Below are 19,126 nucleotides of genomic sequence, written 5' to 3' on the forward strand. Positions count from 1 at the left end.
ACACTGCATTGATTTGTTCTGTCCTGAGAAAGGCTCCCATTTCAGACTGACTTCAGGGCTGCCCCAGAAGGTAATGGAAACAAATAGCATCACAGAAGGAGCACATGGCAGCAGTGCTATGTCATACTCTTCTCTTGCATCACCTATCAGCCCCTAGGAGCGTTAATACCAGTCTTGGAGCAAACGCATGTGTACGCCCATCAAGTAGGGCGTCTAAAGTGAGGGGCGCAGTTACAACCATGCCAATGCTTATTCACGCAAGTGTAACACAAAAGTAATTTTACTGAAGTCAGTGGATGCTGGTTTGACTTGGTGAGTGAAATGTTACATAAAGTCCTGCATAATCCTGAATCAGGCAACAATGAACCTACTAGAGGGCAGGCTGAAAGGAAATAAAGGACTGAAAGGAAATAAAGAAATCTGGTCTTTGTCCACAACTTTGCATTGACAACATGATTCTGCCACTGGGAAAGAAAAAAAGAATGGCATTGATTCTATCACAGATATCAGCACTGTATTGTTACAGAAGCTACTGAGTAGCTAAAATTCCTCAGAAAATAATTTGATTAAATCACTTTATTTTTAATCAACAACACATTAATCCTCCATTTTGAACTTATCCTACTACATTGGAGAAGTTGTGATACTGCATGTTCCAGGGAAAACATACGTCAAACCAAATGAAAGTGTGCAAAAGAATCCCTACATATTGGCAATGTTTCATTTTTTGTGATCTGACTTTTACTGGGATTGTTAATAAGGTAATGGTCTTCCTGAAGAGGTGAATAGGACCAGCTGTGACAGATTTGCCATGTCTCATTCTGAGATCTGTTTTCAGTCCCACTTTCTTCCTCTAACTTGAATCCCCATAGCTTGTGGTTTTCTTCAGTAATTCCATTTCCATACCACTTTGTGCCTCATTATTACAAACAGGTATGGGTACCATCATTTGTCACAAGACACAAAAATCGCAGATACCTCTTCCTTTCAGTATTTTAGAACACCTTTTTCTGAATCACTGCTCATTTTACATTTTCTTTCTCTTTCTAAACTAGATGCATTGTGCCACCTTGCCGTATTTAACTGAAAGGTGTTATACCTTCTGTGATCAAGTAATGACAACTGTGCCACACATTTTATCAAGATCTGAATTTAATTACAGGATCTATTAAGTCTAAGAGGGGATGAGCCTTTGTATTTCATCAGGATATCCAAGATGAAAAATAAAGGAAAAAAGAAAACCTGTCTGCAGACTTAGAGAAGCATTATTATACGGCATTATCTGACAGAAAAACCTGATAAGCTGTCAAATTAAAAAAAAAGCTGATTTGGGAAACTTTACAGAAACCACTTTGTGAAAAGAGACTTACTGTAATGTCTTGTTTGGGTATCACCTAGGCTCTTTATTTAAAGATGACAGCAGGATAGAACAATTTCAGAAGCTCTCAAAGGGCAGTAGTACTTTTTTAAAAAAATATTTCATTGACTTTGGATAAGCTGTAACAGAGGTTCACCCAAAGAGAATGGGAAAATAAATCACCACTTTTAACATCAATGTTTATGTGAACAATTAGATTATAATGAAAGTGAGACCTAGATAAATGTTGAAAAATATATTTAATCATAACCTAAGGGTAGCCAGAGCCATATGAATCAGAAAAAGATGCAAGAATTCAGTTGTGCGATCACATGTTGGCCATCACTGAACTGATGGTTTGTGGCTCAGTAACTAAAACTGATTTTTATTCTATTTTGATTCCTGCTGAATTAGTTTCTTGCATCTTACTATACTCTAGAGAACCTGCTGAAGTGAGTTTCACAGATTTCCTTGTCATATTTTTAATTCTCTATGCCCTTATTTTACACACTGCTATAATACCTTATTTTATTCATATTATAACTGAACATAATTATATGAATACAGGTAAATATTAGCTTCCTGTAACACTCATTGAAGATTTTGGCCAGTTGAAATAAACAAAAAACAATGCTATTTTAGCTTTACTTTGGATAAATATTGAAAACACTATAGAAAAGTTAATTTTAGGAAACAATTTTTGATTGAATGACTGTGAGTTGACTCAAATTAATACAAGCACAATTAGAAATAAGTCTGTAAATCAGATTCTTGATTTCAAAATAACAAAATTTGTTAAAGTGAAGTAAACCAGATTGTGTAATCAGTCTGAGGGGCTGGACTCAGCCAGGAAGGGCCCTTGGAAATTCTTTAAGGTAAAGAATGGGAAAAAAAGATATTATATATATATAATTTATACATATATATGTATCTGGACTTGCAACTGCAAGATTAAAAATATACAATAGTAGACCTACTAGGCTGAATAACTACACTACCATAGACTATGTTATTTAGGAGGTTAAAACCCAGACATTCTCAGCAAAGAAAGCCATGACTTTCAGAATTAGAAATAAACATATAGGAGAAGTTGCCAAAACTGCAGGTCAAAGAGCCTTTCAAAGCAAGTAGAATAAATTTTAAAGAAAAAGGTTCTTAAGCCACTTTACAGTAGGGTTGATGATGATCCAAGGGAGCAGATTGGACTGACTAACAGAAACGTGTCTGTGAAAATGTAGATCTCCACAGCTCAGAAGAAAGCAACATACATATTCTTAATGAATTTGTGGGGTCAGAAGGAAAGGAATATTATCTCTACCCCAGAACTTAAAAATAACAAGCCAAGAGTTTTTAAATACAGCTATCCAGTGGGGCATGATACTTCTGGTATTAGAGAGCAGAAAATATAATAGCTTTACATGAGAAGAGGAAAAAAAGCCATCCAGTCAAACTATTTAATCTGAACTTAGCCATACATGATGCTTTAGAACAAATTTGAAAGGAAAGAATCAAAAACTTGGAAGCAATTGGAAAATGAGATAAAATGCAAAACTTTACCAAATCATGTTAGACTAATCTAATAGCTGTATTTGATAAGTTAACTGATTTTCTAGATGCAGGAAATGAAGTATATCCAATTTATCTGGATTTCAGTAATGAATCTGATAGGATGCCATGTAGAAAATCATTGATTAACTGTGGAAAACACGGAAGAGTAGAAAAATTGTATGGTAAAAAGCTGAATAAAAAAAGGCAAAAATGGATAGCATTGAACAAGGAAATCTTCATCTTTGCTTCCACTCTCCTCTCTGTCATGTAGAGAATACAGCCTGATATCCTATTTCTGTATCTGTTGACAGGTTTCTGAATACAAAGGCTGCCTGTTTTAGGTGACACTTGAGGCACTCATCTTCCTAGAATACAAGCCCCTTCCAGGAACTAGTTAGTGCATTGGAGCTTTCTTCTCCCTAATACTTCCAACTTCATTAAGGTGTCTTCTTCAGCTTCTTAGTGAATCATTTACACTCAAAACTTGTCACATTCAGACCTGCCAATATGCCAATTAGATAATATTCTGGCCCTCATAGTTCCCGAGTATATTACTTATATTTGACAACTAAAAATCCTCAAGAGATAGTAGGTCAGTCAGGCCTATCAAAGTTCTCCAAGTGTTTTGGAGAGCTGACGCCATCTAGTTGAATGGCTGATGTTGCGTTCTAGTTGAATGGAAGATGTATGTGTGCTTGAGTCAAACAAGTATAATAAACTAAAAGCTGAGTTCTACATTAAGTTAAGATGAATATCATGGTGAATTCTGAAACTGCATTAGACTAGGAGCTACCACTGAGGCCACCACAGGAATGTAAGGAAATTAATGGTTTTCCCACAGGAAAACTACCGTGGTGGAACCCCTAAGAAAGTAACCGAGTTGAGTGCCAGGCCCAGTCTTCTATGGTATTTTCTTCACTGATTTCAGTATAAAATGTTGACCACACAGTGAAATCTGCAATTGACATATTGGTAACCCTGAAGAGGCTGCAGATTGCAGTCAAGAAGAACTGAGCCCTACTAAGGTAACAGAAGTGACAGTAAAGCTTATACTACAAAATTCAGGTCATGTACTTAAGATATACGACCAGTCACAGCACCTTTTGTGATAAACTGGGGTCTTACAAGAGAGAATTCATGAGGAAAGACATTCAGTGGGTATACTAGTCAGCTGCAGAATGACATTGAGCCATCCAATTCTGACATATGAAAAGGGAAAATAAGATCTTCAAATGCATCAGTGGAGGTGACTTTCAGCATTAATATCTTCATATGTCTTTACGTGAGGTCCTAGTGTTCTCACTACTGTCCATTGTGAAATGGGCAAACTATTTTGTGAAAAGACATATAAGAACAAACTGGGGTGAACTGGAAAGTGTTTGGACTGGAAACCTGAAAGAAAATTTCCAAGCATAGGAGTTTTCTCCTGTTACCCTCTAAGAGAAGCAATTTATGTGAAAAAACAGTCTTAACCCAGTACATTTTTCTTTCTCATTTCTTGAACTCTTCTCTTACTAAGATAACTATTTAAATACGCATGGGGGAAAAAAAAAAAAAAAAAGGAAAAGAGAAAAAAACCCCAAACCATGAATCCTTTAGAGGGGAAGTGGGCCATTGACTAAAATGCAGTCCCATTAATATTTTTTTAACATTCTAACCATTTTCAGACCTTACTTGTTTTTTGACTGCTAATTAAAATAATCCATGAGCTGTCTACAGCATTAAACCTTTGTCTTGAGCCAATGCAATTAACTGAAAATATTTTATAGAAAAGTTCAAATGATCTCACCTGTGTGCATTATCTTCCATATATCAACTTTTATTGTTATGATGCCTATCCAACAGAGCAAGTTGATTTTTTGACTTTGGGATGAGAATGAAAATGCTTTTATCAACTGAAATATTGTTTAAGCTGATGAAGATATTACAAAATCTCTCCATCTAGAAAATATACAAATAAATTGAAAAAAGAAAAAAAAAAGTACATTTTTTCCTTTTTAAATTGTATAAATGTAAAAATTTGGGGTTGTTTATCCAAAGAAGGAAGCAAGTGAGAGAAAACGTAAAGATGATGCGTTGCTATACAAATAAATAAACAGGAGTCAGAAGGCTCACATTCTTTCAATATGGAGAACACCCTGACAGTCCCATTCCTAACAGCAGTGGCCAAGGAGGTTCGAAAAATCACCCTATGGCAAATGCAAGGCATGGCAAATACTGAGTGACTATGTACTTGTTAGGTTCCTACCTCACATTGACCATTATGTTTGTGAAATAGTTCAAGATCTCTCCTGGCCACTACACTTGGGCCTGAGAAACAGATCTTTGATTCTCTTCAGAAGTGGCTGTAAGGGCTTGAATTTGCAAGGTGTTTCTAAGCCAATGGTGTGTGTTAGACACCTACATGGACTGTTTGGGAAATACTAATATATGCCAGAGAAACAAATGTACTGATACAAATGTCTCCTGTTAATTTTATGGCCAACCTGAACACACAAAACCCGAAAAAAATGGATAGCCCTTATCCTAAATAATAATGATAATGTCTGACTCCCTATTTATCTGTCAGCTGTATCCCATGAAAAGATGGCAGACGCTTTGTCTGTCTTCCAGAACACAGGGACCAAGAGAAGCATGTAGATGGAATTCCTCCTTCCCCTAGCCCTTGGATGTTCTGCAGTAACAAACTTAAGCCCACAGATCCAGAGAAAGTCCCTAAGACAACACTTGTGCCCTCAGATGCTTAACCTTATATGATAAAGCAAAAAAACCAAACCCCAAAACCGAATTATTCTGTATTATACCAAAGTTCTAAGAGCTTCAGCTGCCAATTGTCATATTGCAGAGGTACCTGGCAATAACCATAATGTCAGCCTGTGGTTTGATCTTCTGCCAACATGCATGGACTCTCACATTGGCTCTTCTTTGGTGTGTATGCTTGATCATAACGTGCGGTCCCCAGTCACAGAGACTGACTGGTTCCAGCAGTCTGGCAGTGTTTTGCACAATGTCTCTTGTGTGAACAATGTGTGTGAGATGCTCATGCTTTCAGATCTAGGTCTGTTAGACACATCCCTGACAACATCTGCTGACCTATGGGATACATGAGGACAGCTGCCAACTAAGTTACGCTTTTCTAAGTCAGACCAGAGGTCCAGGTATGACCGGGAAGGCTCCATTTTAGAGATCTGTCTACATCAGACTGTATCTTACAGACTGCTGCAGGCTTCTGGGAACTGCTGAGTCTGAACAGCTTTGAAACCATAGACCGGTTGGCCAATATCTAACAGATTGTCTCATACCCAGAAAATTCTGCATCAGTTTGATTGATGATGGAAGTCCTCAAGAGTAGGTTCCTGCTGGTAAAATAACTGGTTGTACCACGTTCTTTTAAAAGAATCAACACTGGGAAAATTCCCTTTGGCTGCAGAAAGTGCAGTTATTCACAGAAAAGTGATTCTGAAAATCTCTCACAATAAATGGTGATTATTGTGGCTTTAGAAAGTAATCTAGCTTGTTCCAACATATTTTCCCAGACTAGTAAAATGCATACTCTTCAGTACTAAGGAAGGAAAATTAGAAAATTGAGAAAATTGTTTTTCCTGTTAAATAGATATCATTATGAGCACTACTATGAGAAAGATTCTTTTTTTCCCCCTATCTGATTTGAAACAGATTTTCTTTCAGGTAAGGAAGAAAAGGTTATTTCAAATTAAATGAAATGCTTTGTTCTCAGATTACCTAAATCCCCTATAAACACCGGGCAATCTTGACATGAAAAGTCAGACCATTTTATTTAGAAAATACTGACATTAATGTTTTATGTATTACTAAAGCAAATTTCCAGTTATTCTGTTTTTTTCTTCACCCATAATTTTTAGTTCAGTTTAACCCAAATTAAAAAGTCCTCTGGTTTTCTGCCATAAATGTATTCTTAGCAAATCTACATGTCAGTGTAGAGTTACCACCTAACAAGTTACAAGAGCAGCTGGAGTTGCTACTCTGGTGCAGTCCCACAACAGCAGCCAGTCAGGAGGGGCAATTAAAATTAACTTGTGAAGCAGACAAGATAAGCCATAAGGAGTAGAAAGGATCTGTATGGAAAATGGGGTTAGTCTATTGATCAGGAACTCTGCACAGTCAGCAGTTTTCTCAGTCCTGTTTAATACGATCGGAAATTAGGCTGCATCCGGATAAGTTAATGGGAAATCACTATCTGAAAAAGAGGACAAAGTGAAATATTCCGGTCCTTTGGAAAGGTGTAGAGGGATGATAATCATTCAGTAAAGAGACATAACATTGAACTTAGTTAAGAAAGATGTAATATACAAATCCAGTAGAGATCTGGGCATTGCAGTCAGCTATCAAAAAACTACAGTATGCCATTCTCAAACACAAGGCTACCCACTAGCCACTGACACAATGAGGAAGTGGGAAAATAGGACAAACATTTAATAAAGGGCAGAAATTGAAGGGTGCATCCTCATAGTTCTAGCATTATACTCAGAGAAATGGCAAGAGAGAAACTCTGGAGTAAAAAAAGACTTAGGTAGGAGTGTGGAAGTACATCTGTACCTCTGTTTCTGAAAATCATCCAGCCATTTCACAACATTGAAATCTTTATATTTTTTCTAGGAGTAAAACAATTTTTTCCCCACTATACTCCAAAAAGCAACTAGCCACCTTTACGAGGATAAACATCCTTTACCACTGGCCACTGCCACCTCTTTTGGTTTGCTCTCTCTCATTTCACATCTACTCAGATACAAACTGAAGGTGCATTGGTCCAGAGAAAACTTAACACTCGAGAGTAGTGGGCTATAAAGCCTACTCATCTTCCAGGGTCATTTCTGTATTTTATGCAGCTCTAGGACAAAACACAAAAAACAACCATGGAAGCCCTATGGAGCAATGTCATATGATTCTTTCTGCAAGGTGTCTACCTCTCCGACTGCTCATAAAGCAATATTAGAGAATCACGTGTGCTACACCAGCTAGAAATCCTTTTCCTTCATATAGAACTCTGGGCAGCTCCTGAGACCCAGGACTGAGTTCAGACACCCTACAAATCCCGCACAAACTTATGGCAATCAGCGCCACAGCACTTTTTCAACAGATGCTTGATTTGAGTATCAACAGGGGTGCCCACAACATCCTCCCAGCAAGTGCTACAACACCAACTCTTATTGAGCTTTTGGTGATGATAAATATAGCACTTAGATGGGGCTGTATCCTGAGTCTCTGACCAGAAACTCTTCTCAGAAAATCTTACCCCAATATTTTAAGACACATATCACAACAAGCGATGTCTTGTAGTCAGACACTCTAACCAGAAGTGTAATTTAGTACATAAGCTTTCCTTGTAAAGAAAGGAGAATCAGTTCATATGCTTTAGGCAGCCAACTGATGTTTTTATGTTATTTTATTTTTGAAAAAAGGAAATCCAAAATATTTAGAAATAGCAAACTTGTTAATTAAGCTTCTAATCTTGTTCCTATTCTTAATTAAAAAAACCCCAGAAGTAGGTGAGATAAGTCTGTGCTTATGTGCAGTGGTACAGGCACATTAAGAAATTACGCAGAACGAAACAATTCAGAAAACGGGCACAAAGGAAGAAAAAATATTCTTTCTGACACTTAAATGAAAGCTAATGAACCCTCACTCATGAAAACAGGATCAAATTTGGTCCATATTATACAACAGCAACATGTCCTCCATCCAAAACACGAGCAAAGAACAAGTCAGCTGCTCAACCAGTACTGCTAGGTGCTACTATTGGTCCCTAAAACAGCAACAGCAGAAGCATATCTAAATTGGATGCAGCAGTATTTGCCAAACTGTTGCCCAATATGTTTAAGACATCACTTATAGATACACTACTTTTAGAACTGGGATGACAGTGGTAGCTTTGAACATGGTGCCATTCATGTTTTCAGAACAGTATCAACCTGACTCAAAGACAGCATAGTCTTCAGGACAAGCCCATGTTTTTCTTAAAATGTACATCAATATCAGCCTGTGAAGAAACTAATGTTTGAAAAGGGTTTATAATGAAGAGTGCCAAACCTGACAGAGCAGCATGGAAACACAAGAGAAAGGTATGGCTAGGTGCTCTCGTGCTGGGAAGGAAGAGATGAAAAGTGAAAAGGGGGAAGATGGATTTCAAAAGCAATGCTATGGCATACAGGAATCATAAAATATTACTATGTGAAAGGCAATGAAAATTAAAGGCCAACAGCAATCTTGGAAAATCCAGCAATAAAGCAAGCCAAGCGATTCTGTATCTTGGCTGATGAAGCAACTGAAAATGCCTTTGAATGGAGTTTGCACGTGGATTATAAAAGCTCAAGAAACTCTAATTTTTTGTTTTCCTTTTTCAGAGAACATTCAATCTTTTCCCCTCCACAAATCCCATCATAAGAAAATCTGTTTTCTAAATTGATCTGTGTTCAGTATAAATAAATTCTGTGTGCCACTCTCTTCAGAACTCAACTGCAATTCATCCTTGTTGTAGCCACTGAGTATTTTCACAAATAAACAGAACAGAGAAGAAAAGCAAAAATATTGTCATGTTCATAATTTAGATTAAAAAAAAAAAAAAAAGGAAAAAAAAAGGAAACAAAACAAAACAAACTTCCTTTCTGCCATATAGGTCTTGAAGACAAACTAAGAGACACCCCTCTCCAGCTTTCACCAGTTTATTTCAGCTACCATTTACCAAATACTGCAAAAGTTAGAAAACAAGGACAGTAAATGGGAAACAGGAACATCTGAAAGATCACAGGACATATTTCATTCAGTATCCCCTCAAGAGTTTATCACCTCTTAGAGATGTATCTATCTTAAAGCCATTAATTGTTTCTAACTGCCAGAACTGTCACTCATCCATAATGCATTAGCACGCAGGATTTTTTAACCACCCCAGCTATACTTAATTTCATTTGTGATGCATACTTTTTATTTTAAAATCTAAATTATTTCAAATAAATTATATGAAGGGTGATATTTCACCTGTGGATTTTTTTTTAATTTATAAAAAGTCAGGTGAACAGCTAGACTGCAACTCGAATATCAAATAGGAAAAAAATCCCTGAATACTAATAATTAGTACAGGGAATGGCTTATACATTCCTTACTAGTGAAGCATACCCTCCCATCCCACTCCACCCCCAAAATGAAGAATATTCTACTTTTGAACAAATAAATCAGAACTACATTTCACTTACATCTCTGAATTTGCTGCCTTTGTCTAATAGTGTAAACACACACCCCCCAACTGTTAACAGATAACATGCAGATTTGTAAGTTACCATTAATGGCTCGGTTGTCCTACGCAATAAGAAAGGGATTGCATATCTGAAAAACCTGTTGCCTTTAAAAATGAATAAAATTAGTAACACAGTAATCTTCAGTGTATGGCATTTGCATGAAATTTAATATTGGCCCAATCAAGGCAACTCTGTATTCACACAAGCAGTCCTGTCCACATACTTGCATAAGTAATATCCTGTAGTTTGCATTTTAAGTTAAGTCACCTCAATTTGGTTTGTTGGTTGTACAGTTGATAACTGATACACCTGTTGGTTTATGCCTGATGGAACACTTGCACCAAATTCATATGCTTCAGATTTTTTAATAACAACTTTTAATTAAAAGAACACAGATCACCTTTTCCTCAGTATATGTTTTACCCCATCACTTGGAGATCAATTTGGGACTCACATTACTCTGTAGCTTTTGTCAAAGCCTTTTTTCCCCCTAAAACAATAATCCAAGAAAAACAAATGAAAACAAGAAAAAAATCCCCACTGTTTCATGCCTTGATAACTGTATTTTTCCATTTCCAGCAGTGACTTGAATTCGTGCTTTTAAACTCACTTAAGAAAATGCCATCATCATAAACTGCATATTGCCCAGCACTCTTTAACTATTTAATTAGCTATTAAAACACTGTGAAGGAGCTGACATTGTATAAGAAGAGAAGCAAAATGAGCCAAACTTCATGCATCCCCCACTCTCTTACTCACAAGCGTTTGTGTAAGCCCTTACCTGCTGGGTAACGTTCGATAACTGGCCAGTTGTCCACCTGTAATGTGGCATTGCCACCACTTCTTGTGAACCGTACTACGTGGTATTTTCCATCATTAATGATTGCGTTGATCTCTTCGATAGAGATGTCATCTGTTCCAACATTAAATTTAACTCCAATTTTTCCCTGGTGCTGCATATTTAAAAAAAAAAAAAAAAAAAAAAGAAAGGAGGAAGAAGAAAAAGAAGAACTAATTAAGAGGTGTTTCAGCAAGACATAGAGACAGTGTGTCACACACGGAAAGATTTCTAACAACATCTTCCCGCCTCTGATGTAACTTCTGAAGGCTCGTATGTGGCAGTGACAAGCCTCCTGACAGCTAAGTAAGCCTGGGACATCTCTTTGATGGATAATTGGTATTCCAAATGAGTTAGTTCACCAAATTGAGCTCTCTCCTTTTCCAAGAGGTTCAGAGCAAGATGAGGAGGGGGGAAGAAGGAAAAAGCTCAACTTTTCTTTCTTTGTCCTCCCTTCCATGAGGATTAAATACCATCTTCCTTTTTAGGCTTTCAAAATGGAAAGACTTTCAGTTCACTTAGAAGAGGTACAAGGATTTTCTGGATGTAAAAGCCAAGGCCCAGCCCCATACCTCTCTCAAACCTCATTGATATTCAGAGTGTTCACAAATGACAAAAAAAGAAGGATTTTTTTCTTTTCTTCCCATCAGGGAGATTTTTTTGCATCACATTGTAGTAGCTACAAATCATCTGACTAACAAGGACTTTCCTGATCCACACCAGAGAGGATCAAAAGGCATCTTGTGACTCAGGGATAGTGTCTTGTTCCCACTAAGGGACAAGACTGATTATTTTTTTTTCCTGGGATCTACCTGTTAACTCCTGTGCCTGAGAAGGCCCAGGACTAAGGGAACTTTGCATGCACATTCATACTCATGACCAAGACTGTAGATTTTCCAGATGATAGTGATATTGGGAAGTTTTCATTTTTATTTTCTTTTAATAATTAAGATATTCACTCTAATGGGACATTAACATTTTAACAAAGCCCTTTAATGTTTGTTAAAAGTTTAACTTAAGGGCTTTGTGATTTTTTTTTCCTCCTATAAAATAATTTCTATTCCTAAATACGGAGACTTACTAAATTAAAGGAAAAAAAAGAAAAGCACTGCACAGTATGAGATTAGAGACTTGTGCATAATAAATGGCAATTTTACATGAAACTTCATGTCATTGGTACTGGTGCTTCCTTCTTAAAAGTTAAAAAACTTCTTAAAGTTTTTGCACCAAAAGAGGAAACACAATGAAACATTTTACTTTGTACCTCTTGGTCATTCACTTCAGTCTTTCCAGAATCAGCTTCATCTCTCCCACATAGCCTGGTGTCAGCTCCCTCTTTCTCTTCCTACCCTGGCACTGTTCCTTGCAGTGAGTGTAACCCACAGTTCCTTGGCTCTGTAAGTCTCCCAAGCGGTGAACTTGAGAGACCATTCACTTTATCTTACTCTCTTTTTAAATACCCGACTTCATTTTCCAATAGTGCTTGCATGTTCCAGTTACACAGTTCAGCATTTGTTGAACAATTTTGGAGAAAGTCCCTCCACACTATGGTACTACATTGTCACCCTTCAATAAAAGGACCACTCCCTGATGAGACTTTCAGAATTTCTTTGAAAAGTTTTTGGGTTTTTTAAGTAGCACAGTTGTTTATATCATGTTCTAAACATTTCTCTCTTTTCCCTTGTGGATAATTTTAATGTTACTCTATTGGTAGGCTCTCCTACTTTTCCACATCTATAGGGTGTCCATAAGGAATCCACCTCATCCAGCACACACGTCTTCTTTTGCCTCCTGTGTGAGTTGCAGAGCAATCTCCTGGTTATCTTGGGGCAATAACTGTAGCTCTATTTTATATTGACTGGTCCGACTATGGCTCAGAATAGATTTCACCCATTTTTCTCCAGTGGGTGCAGTAGCTTATTTGCTTCACCTGTATCATGTGCTTACTCTCTTTATAAAGAAATATATACAAAGAAATATAATGTTGCCCTGACTCTAAAGCAATCTCCTCTTTTACTAATTTATGAAATGCAGAAAAACAACATGTAATGATAATGGCATATGCACCTTTTCACAGTACTTTCAAGAAATCAAAGGCTTTGAGGATTAAAAAAAGCTGACTAATTTTACGCTGATTCATAATTATACTACTCATAACCTACACTTTACATACCTGCTTTTCTGCTTGCTATATATATGTATATGTATACACACATATTCTTTTAGATCAAAAAATGACAAGGAAAAATAACACCTTTGAGTGAATAGGACAGGTGCAAGCAAAGTGAAGTGGCATAAATGGTGAATGGATCAGCAGTTTTTCCAAAAAAAAAAGAATGTGGTGCTGCCATGGCTACCAAGTTGCCATTTCTAAACAGCCAGGTGTTGCCAAGTGAAATGAATGCTTCACAGCCTTGAAGCCAGACCTTTAACCGTACTTGATACACAAGAAGCTGTAAGTGAAAAAACAAGGGTCCCTGCCTTCCCTACATTAGCACAGAAGTACTGTGCACAGACATCAAACACAGCTGCAATAGCAAACAATATCATTCTAACAGTTGATAACACACTATGGTGATTTTTTGCTCTATTTCTAATATATTTGTGTAGTTGATAACATTAAAAACTCCATATTTAAAGGTCACGTTTCATTTTTTGACATTTCTTAGCACCTGTGTGCATTTATGTAAGCTCCCACAAAACAAGGAAGCAAATCTGGTTTTGACTTCAAGTCTTCCTTATTATCATACCCATATTTAAGTTTGAGTTCTGAACATCACACTAAACATGACATGGACTACAATCCCATTGCGCACAGCACTTTAGAACCACAAAATAAAATCTGATGTAAAGACCAGACCTGACAGTACAGGAGCCCAGACAGATGATAACACCTGCACAAAGCAGCAGGTCACCATGTATCGGCTGAGTTACAATAGGCATCTCTGCAGGTAGATCATGGGTTTTTTAAGCCCTCGCATAACTGTGCAGTAATTTGACTCACTGTACTCCTTCTCCACTGCAAGATAACATTATTTTTCATTTGTCACTGGTTAAGACCATGTGTGCATACAGTTATTGTGATTTAGCTGATGCACAGTACCCTATTGAAATAACCTGATCTCAGCCCTTGGCCCCGTGATGCTTAATCTCATGGGTTTGCAGCCCATTTGAAAGACCTACTTTTTATTTTTCCTTCTTTTTGAAGCAACATGATAGTAAGGAAAGGGAAGAGACTGATGAAACTGAAGCATACTAAATTACTATTTCTGTTTTCCCAGCAGTTGCTTAGTACAGGAGTAGAAATTTTCCCTTATCACTTGTTCATTCATTAAAATCTTACTTCTCCTATTAGAAATAGCCTCAGACAACCGCTGAATGAGTGGTTCCCTCTTCAGAACCTTGATGATGGGCACTACAGAAATGTCTCAGTGTTACTAAGTACCCCAATAAGTCAACATCACTGTTGAATGATGTTATCCTTTCCAGTGACCTGAAATAGCATGGCATTTAAGGCTTATATTTCTAGGAGGTTATTTATGTCCACTAGCAAAGATGATAATTTCAGAGCTCTGTACACAGAGCCCAAAGAAGTCCTCTGCATTGTTTATGGTTCTTACCCTGTATTTTATTATTCTATCTGTTCAGAAAAGCTAATTTGTTTGGAGGTGTTTCATGCTTGCAGCTCCTCTGTTAACAAGGCCAGGGTGACTTTCTCTTTACAACACCATGCAGGTAGATGAGCTCTTTTGTTTCTAATACATTACTGCAAGGTACAGGGGCTTTGCCTACAGTTCAACCTTTGCTGTCCAGCCACTTGTAGGAATCCAAGCTCACAGGGCTCCTATGTTAATGGCTACAAAACAGCTGGATAAAAGCATGAGATATAAATGTTTAGGTCCAATCCTAGGTTCCCAATGTGCTTTGAAACACTAGGAGTTTTGATTGCTCAGGCAGCATGTGTGTTCCTGCATGTGTATATACCAATCATTTCAAAATATTTTGTCTTCAAAAGAACAGGCAGCTACTATTGTAACCTAGTAACTCCAGTGGGATATTCTCCACCATGTTTTATGAATTGTGTACTCTAAATACTTCTACCTTGGCTTTAACAGGCTTCTGATGAAGCACCAAGAATGCTGATGAGCCTGAGAATGAAGCAAGAAACGTGAAACACAAATCAAGCCAGCAGCTGACAGTGCAATTTGTTCCCTGTTGGACTGTAGTCTGGTGCTACTGATCTGCCATCTCCAAATGCAGTAAAACCTGTGCTAGTATAATATAATAATATCTCCAGAATAATGATATTTCCTATAGCATCAGCAAGGTTTTAGTGCTCTCTGTAGTAATAATTTTGGAATCAGTCAACCACGAGCATGTGCACTACAGTAGTTTTAGAGGAGACCACAGACAACCTAAGCTCATAATACTTACAACCTTTAACCACTTGCAAAGAAAAGTAATAATACTGTTAGTCCCACAGAGGAATAAATAGAGAAAAAAAAAATACAAGCATGCCAGCTTGTATCTTATAGAGTCAGTTCCTGAGGCTCAACTTTCTAGTGAACATGATAACAAAGCCTTAGAACTAACTGATTATTTACTTCATTTTTTTTCTTTTTATTGAAGAATGAATGTATTGAGTTTTATTAAGAAGAGCGGGATGATTTGCACTCAAACAATCAGAGGCTAATATCCCAAGTTTTAGAAACGTATGCAAAATAATTACCATAATTTCTGATTTTCTGAATTCTGTAAGGAAACACATATGTAAAAATAGTACTTTTGCTTCAGAAAGTGAGTGGAGGGATACATGATGGCAAAAGATACATTTGAACTCCAAGATTGAGTAACTATGTATATTTTAGTCTAATGATCCATCAATATTTCTTCTTACCATCTAGTATATTCCAAAGAAAATGTTTTCTGGAAAAGACACAGAAAATATAAAACATCTGTGAAGAATTCTTTAAATGAATTTATCTTTTATATTCCAACAAAAGAAGTTAACTTTCTGGATATGGGTTTTAAAATTCATACCCTCAGGTATTAGGTCATTAACCCAATTTCATAAGTGATTTTTTAATACATTTTTGGTACTGCTTTCCTCTATGAGCAGTGATAAAATATTCAACCTAATTTGTACCTACAGTAATCAAACCTTTTTCCTTGCTAGTCAACTGCAGGACAATACCCCACAGGCAAAGGCATCCTCATGTTATCTTCAGTACTTACAGTAAGGTTTTGTGTCCCTTCATGAATTGAGAAAGGTAACCATTTTCAGGGATGGATTATAGCTTTCAGTATATCAGTGCTTGACATACTGTAGAAAAATGTAGGAGGGGCTTTAAAACTATAGCAGAGCAGGCAAAGTTATCAGTCACAGGTAGGCATCTCAAGCAAGGAAGCAAAGATTTTTCCTGATGCCTGATAGGGGGCATCCACCAGGCATTGGCATCTGACAAGCATGAAGCCAACACACCAAAACAAACCGAACTTCTCCCTTTCCTGGTTGTCTAAGCAAGGAGACTGAGCTCTTCCCAGTGTTCCTTCTTGCCAATTCTCACAACATTTACTTGGAACTTATTTCTTAAATCCACAGCTCTGCAGTCCTTAAGTTATGAGAAAATCCCACTTTTCATTTTAGAACAAGCCCCTAGTTCTGAATAATTGTATGGAAAAGTTTAAAAGCCAAAGCCTTGCAGGCTATGGCATTGGCAGGCTAATAGAAAGAACTGAAAATCATGTTAAATCCCATTATTTTAAACTAAATGTGTGATTTTCTTTTCATCTGGAGGTGTGATGCTCTGTGCAAATATCACTGATTTCACCACTCTCATATCAAATCTAAGCAACATGCAGCAAAGTGGGTTCCCTCTCAGTCCAGTCTCTCAGCAATTTTAACTGCTCCTCCTTCATCCTCAGATCCTGCTTCCAGACAGATTTGTTCTCCTTTACTCAACTCTCAGCCTCCTGGTCCTCCTGACAGTAGGAGTGGAGGAATGAACTGGCCATACTTACTTCCAAAAAGCTCTATATGACTTTATCTACAGCTGACTGATCTTTTTGAGCCTCAAGTACGCAGTTTGCTTGCATTCAGAGTGGTTTTTTTAATGATTTGAAGGATATCATTAGTTGGCTTGCACAGTGGCTGGAATCTAAATGTGACCCTTGGGTTCCTGGAAGAAGTATGGTCAGGTCTGTGGCACCCATTTGTACACACCAATCCAATTGGAAACTGCTGCCTAACACTACACTAAGCCACTATTCAGACCATTCTGAGGGGAAAAATATTGTCTCCAGAGCCACAAATGTTACCAATATTTCCTGCAGCAGCTGTGCATGGTCACCTAAGTGCAAACCCAAGCACACCTTTTTCATCTACACCAATATACTTCCAGAGACAGTACAAGGCACTTGAAAAACAGATTTATAATCATAAATGCACAGCAACAAACCATTTTTTCCTCTCCTAATTTTGGGATCTTTAATCAGTTGTTTCATGAGAGATCAGTTGTCTCAAGAGGGATGGAGAGAGAGAATTTGCAACGTATTTTTACTCTCACATTTTACTCAAGCTCTGTAAGATCATTTCATAAACCTTTAAATGACCCCAGTTTCATGCCATTAAGTTATCTAGATTTTCTAAATCAATACAGGAATAATAAAAATTCATTGTTCACCAGATGCCCCTGGTTGACATATATGAAATAGCACTGTCACTGTAACAATATTATGTATGCAAATGCATACAGATGCCATCAGAGCTACTGCACTCTTAAATATTGCTCTGTAAAAATTAAGCAGCTTCTAGCCTTAAACCAATGACCCTTAAAAGATGTAAGTGAAATATAGGCCCACCATCAAAGTAATTTACAACTGAGGTGCACCTAAAAAAAAAGCTACTCTAAGTGGAAGAAATGATATGATATTTTTAATGTCACAAAATGCCATATACGAGATCAAAGAAAAAGAAGCCTGGAAAGAAGATATCACAGAAGTGTTCACTGTCCCAGTGTTTCAGGGCAGGAAGCAACTACTCTTTACTGCTATAAAATAATGACTCGTATCACTTTCCGCTTTAAAATAATTGTCCTAACAGTCTGCTTTAAGTGTTATAATAGCAATTCGATTTATACATAAAGCTCAGCAAGAAGAAAATGTAGAAATATTTATAAATCTAGGATTCTGACACTTCATCTCTCGGACTGCCGTTTTCCTATTTGGTTTTAAACACTGTAACTCTCACTGGTATATATCATTGCTGTATTATTTCAAGTTACTCTGATGATGAATTACTGAGACTATACAATTACCCTAACAACCAGTGCCCCCAAAATGCAACAGTTATGGAAGACATATGGTGTAGAGCCTGCAGCAGCAGCTCACTGCATCTTATTATCCACTCAGCATCATTACTGCAGTACACAAAATTATTTTTTTCTGAGAAAACATGCAGTAAAGAACAATTTAAGTAGCCAGCCCTCAACGTGGTACTTTTTGTCAAAACAGCATGTAGCATAGAAGTGTCTTGACCTTGCTAGTGTCTCACCAAGGATTCCCCGTTGTGGCAAGGCAGTATGAATTGACTGAAGACTGCAGATGCTGTTATACCAAACAGAACCTAATCAGAAGGAAAACGAAGTCTTTTAACTACTGGCCAAGGTAACTCACATGCATTGACTTTGTTCTTGCACACTTATTTTCCACATAGGCAGACACCTGTGAGCTTGTGTACCTCAAATATAGTAAGCCCAACCTGAGAATGGCATATTCACTGAGAGCTCCACCTGATCAAAATAGCAAACCCCATTCCTTCTTCCAGTTAATCAATTCCAGATTTGAAAATGAGGCTTGCTTTCCTTTTTGGTTTTTTTTTTTTTGGTCATAGTATTTTTATACAGAGATGATTAAAATAGTGTTCCTGGGACTGAATACTATCATTCAAAGGTGTAAAGATACTCCTAGAAAAAAAAGCAAACCAGTAGCTTCTTGATAACGGTACAATCTAATCCGCACTGGAAATTGTGCTGGTTTAAGGGTATTGAGTTCTGTGCTTAGAAAGGTTTCAGAGAACTCCTCTCATAATTCACATAACTGAAATTCAAAATCAGA

General features: G+C 37.2%; 1 protein-coding gene across 25 annotated transcripts in view; it reads right to left on the reverse strand.

Annotated features, from left to right (window-relative positions):
* NRXN1 (neurexin 1) overlaps nt 1-19,126 on the reverse strand; it is a gene marked incomplete at both ends in the record, with an annotated part of 724,694 nt that overhangs the window by 114,833 nt on the left and 590,735 nt on the right. For all 25 annotated transcript variants that reach the window (XM_080342501.1, XM_080342500.1, XM_080342497.1 and 22 more), the window contains one exon: nt 10,955-11,126. In XM_080342501.1, the coding sequence (XP_080198627.1) occupies nt 10,955-11,126 (172 nt within the window). The remainder of the gene's footprint in view (nt 1-10,954; nt 11,127-19,126) is intronic.

Source organism: Nesoenas mayeri, assembly GCF_963082525.1.
Source record: "Nesoenas mayeri genome assembly, chromosome: 3".
NCBI lineage: Eukaryota > Metazoa > Chordata > Aves > Columbiformes > Columbidae > Nesoenas > Nesoenas mayeri.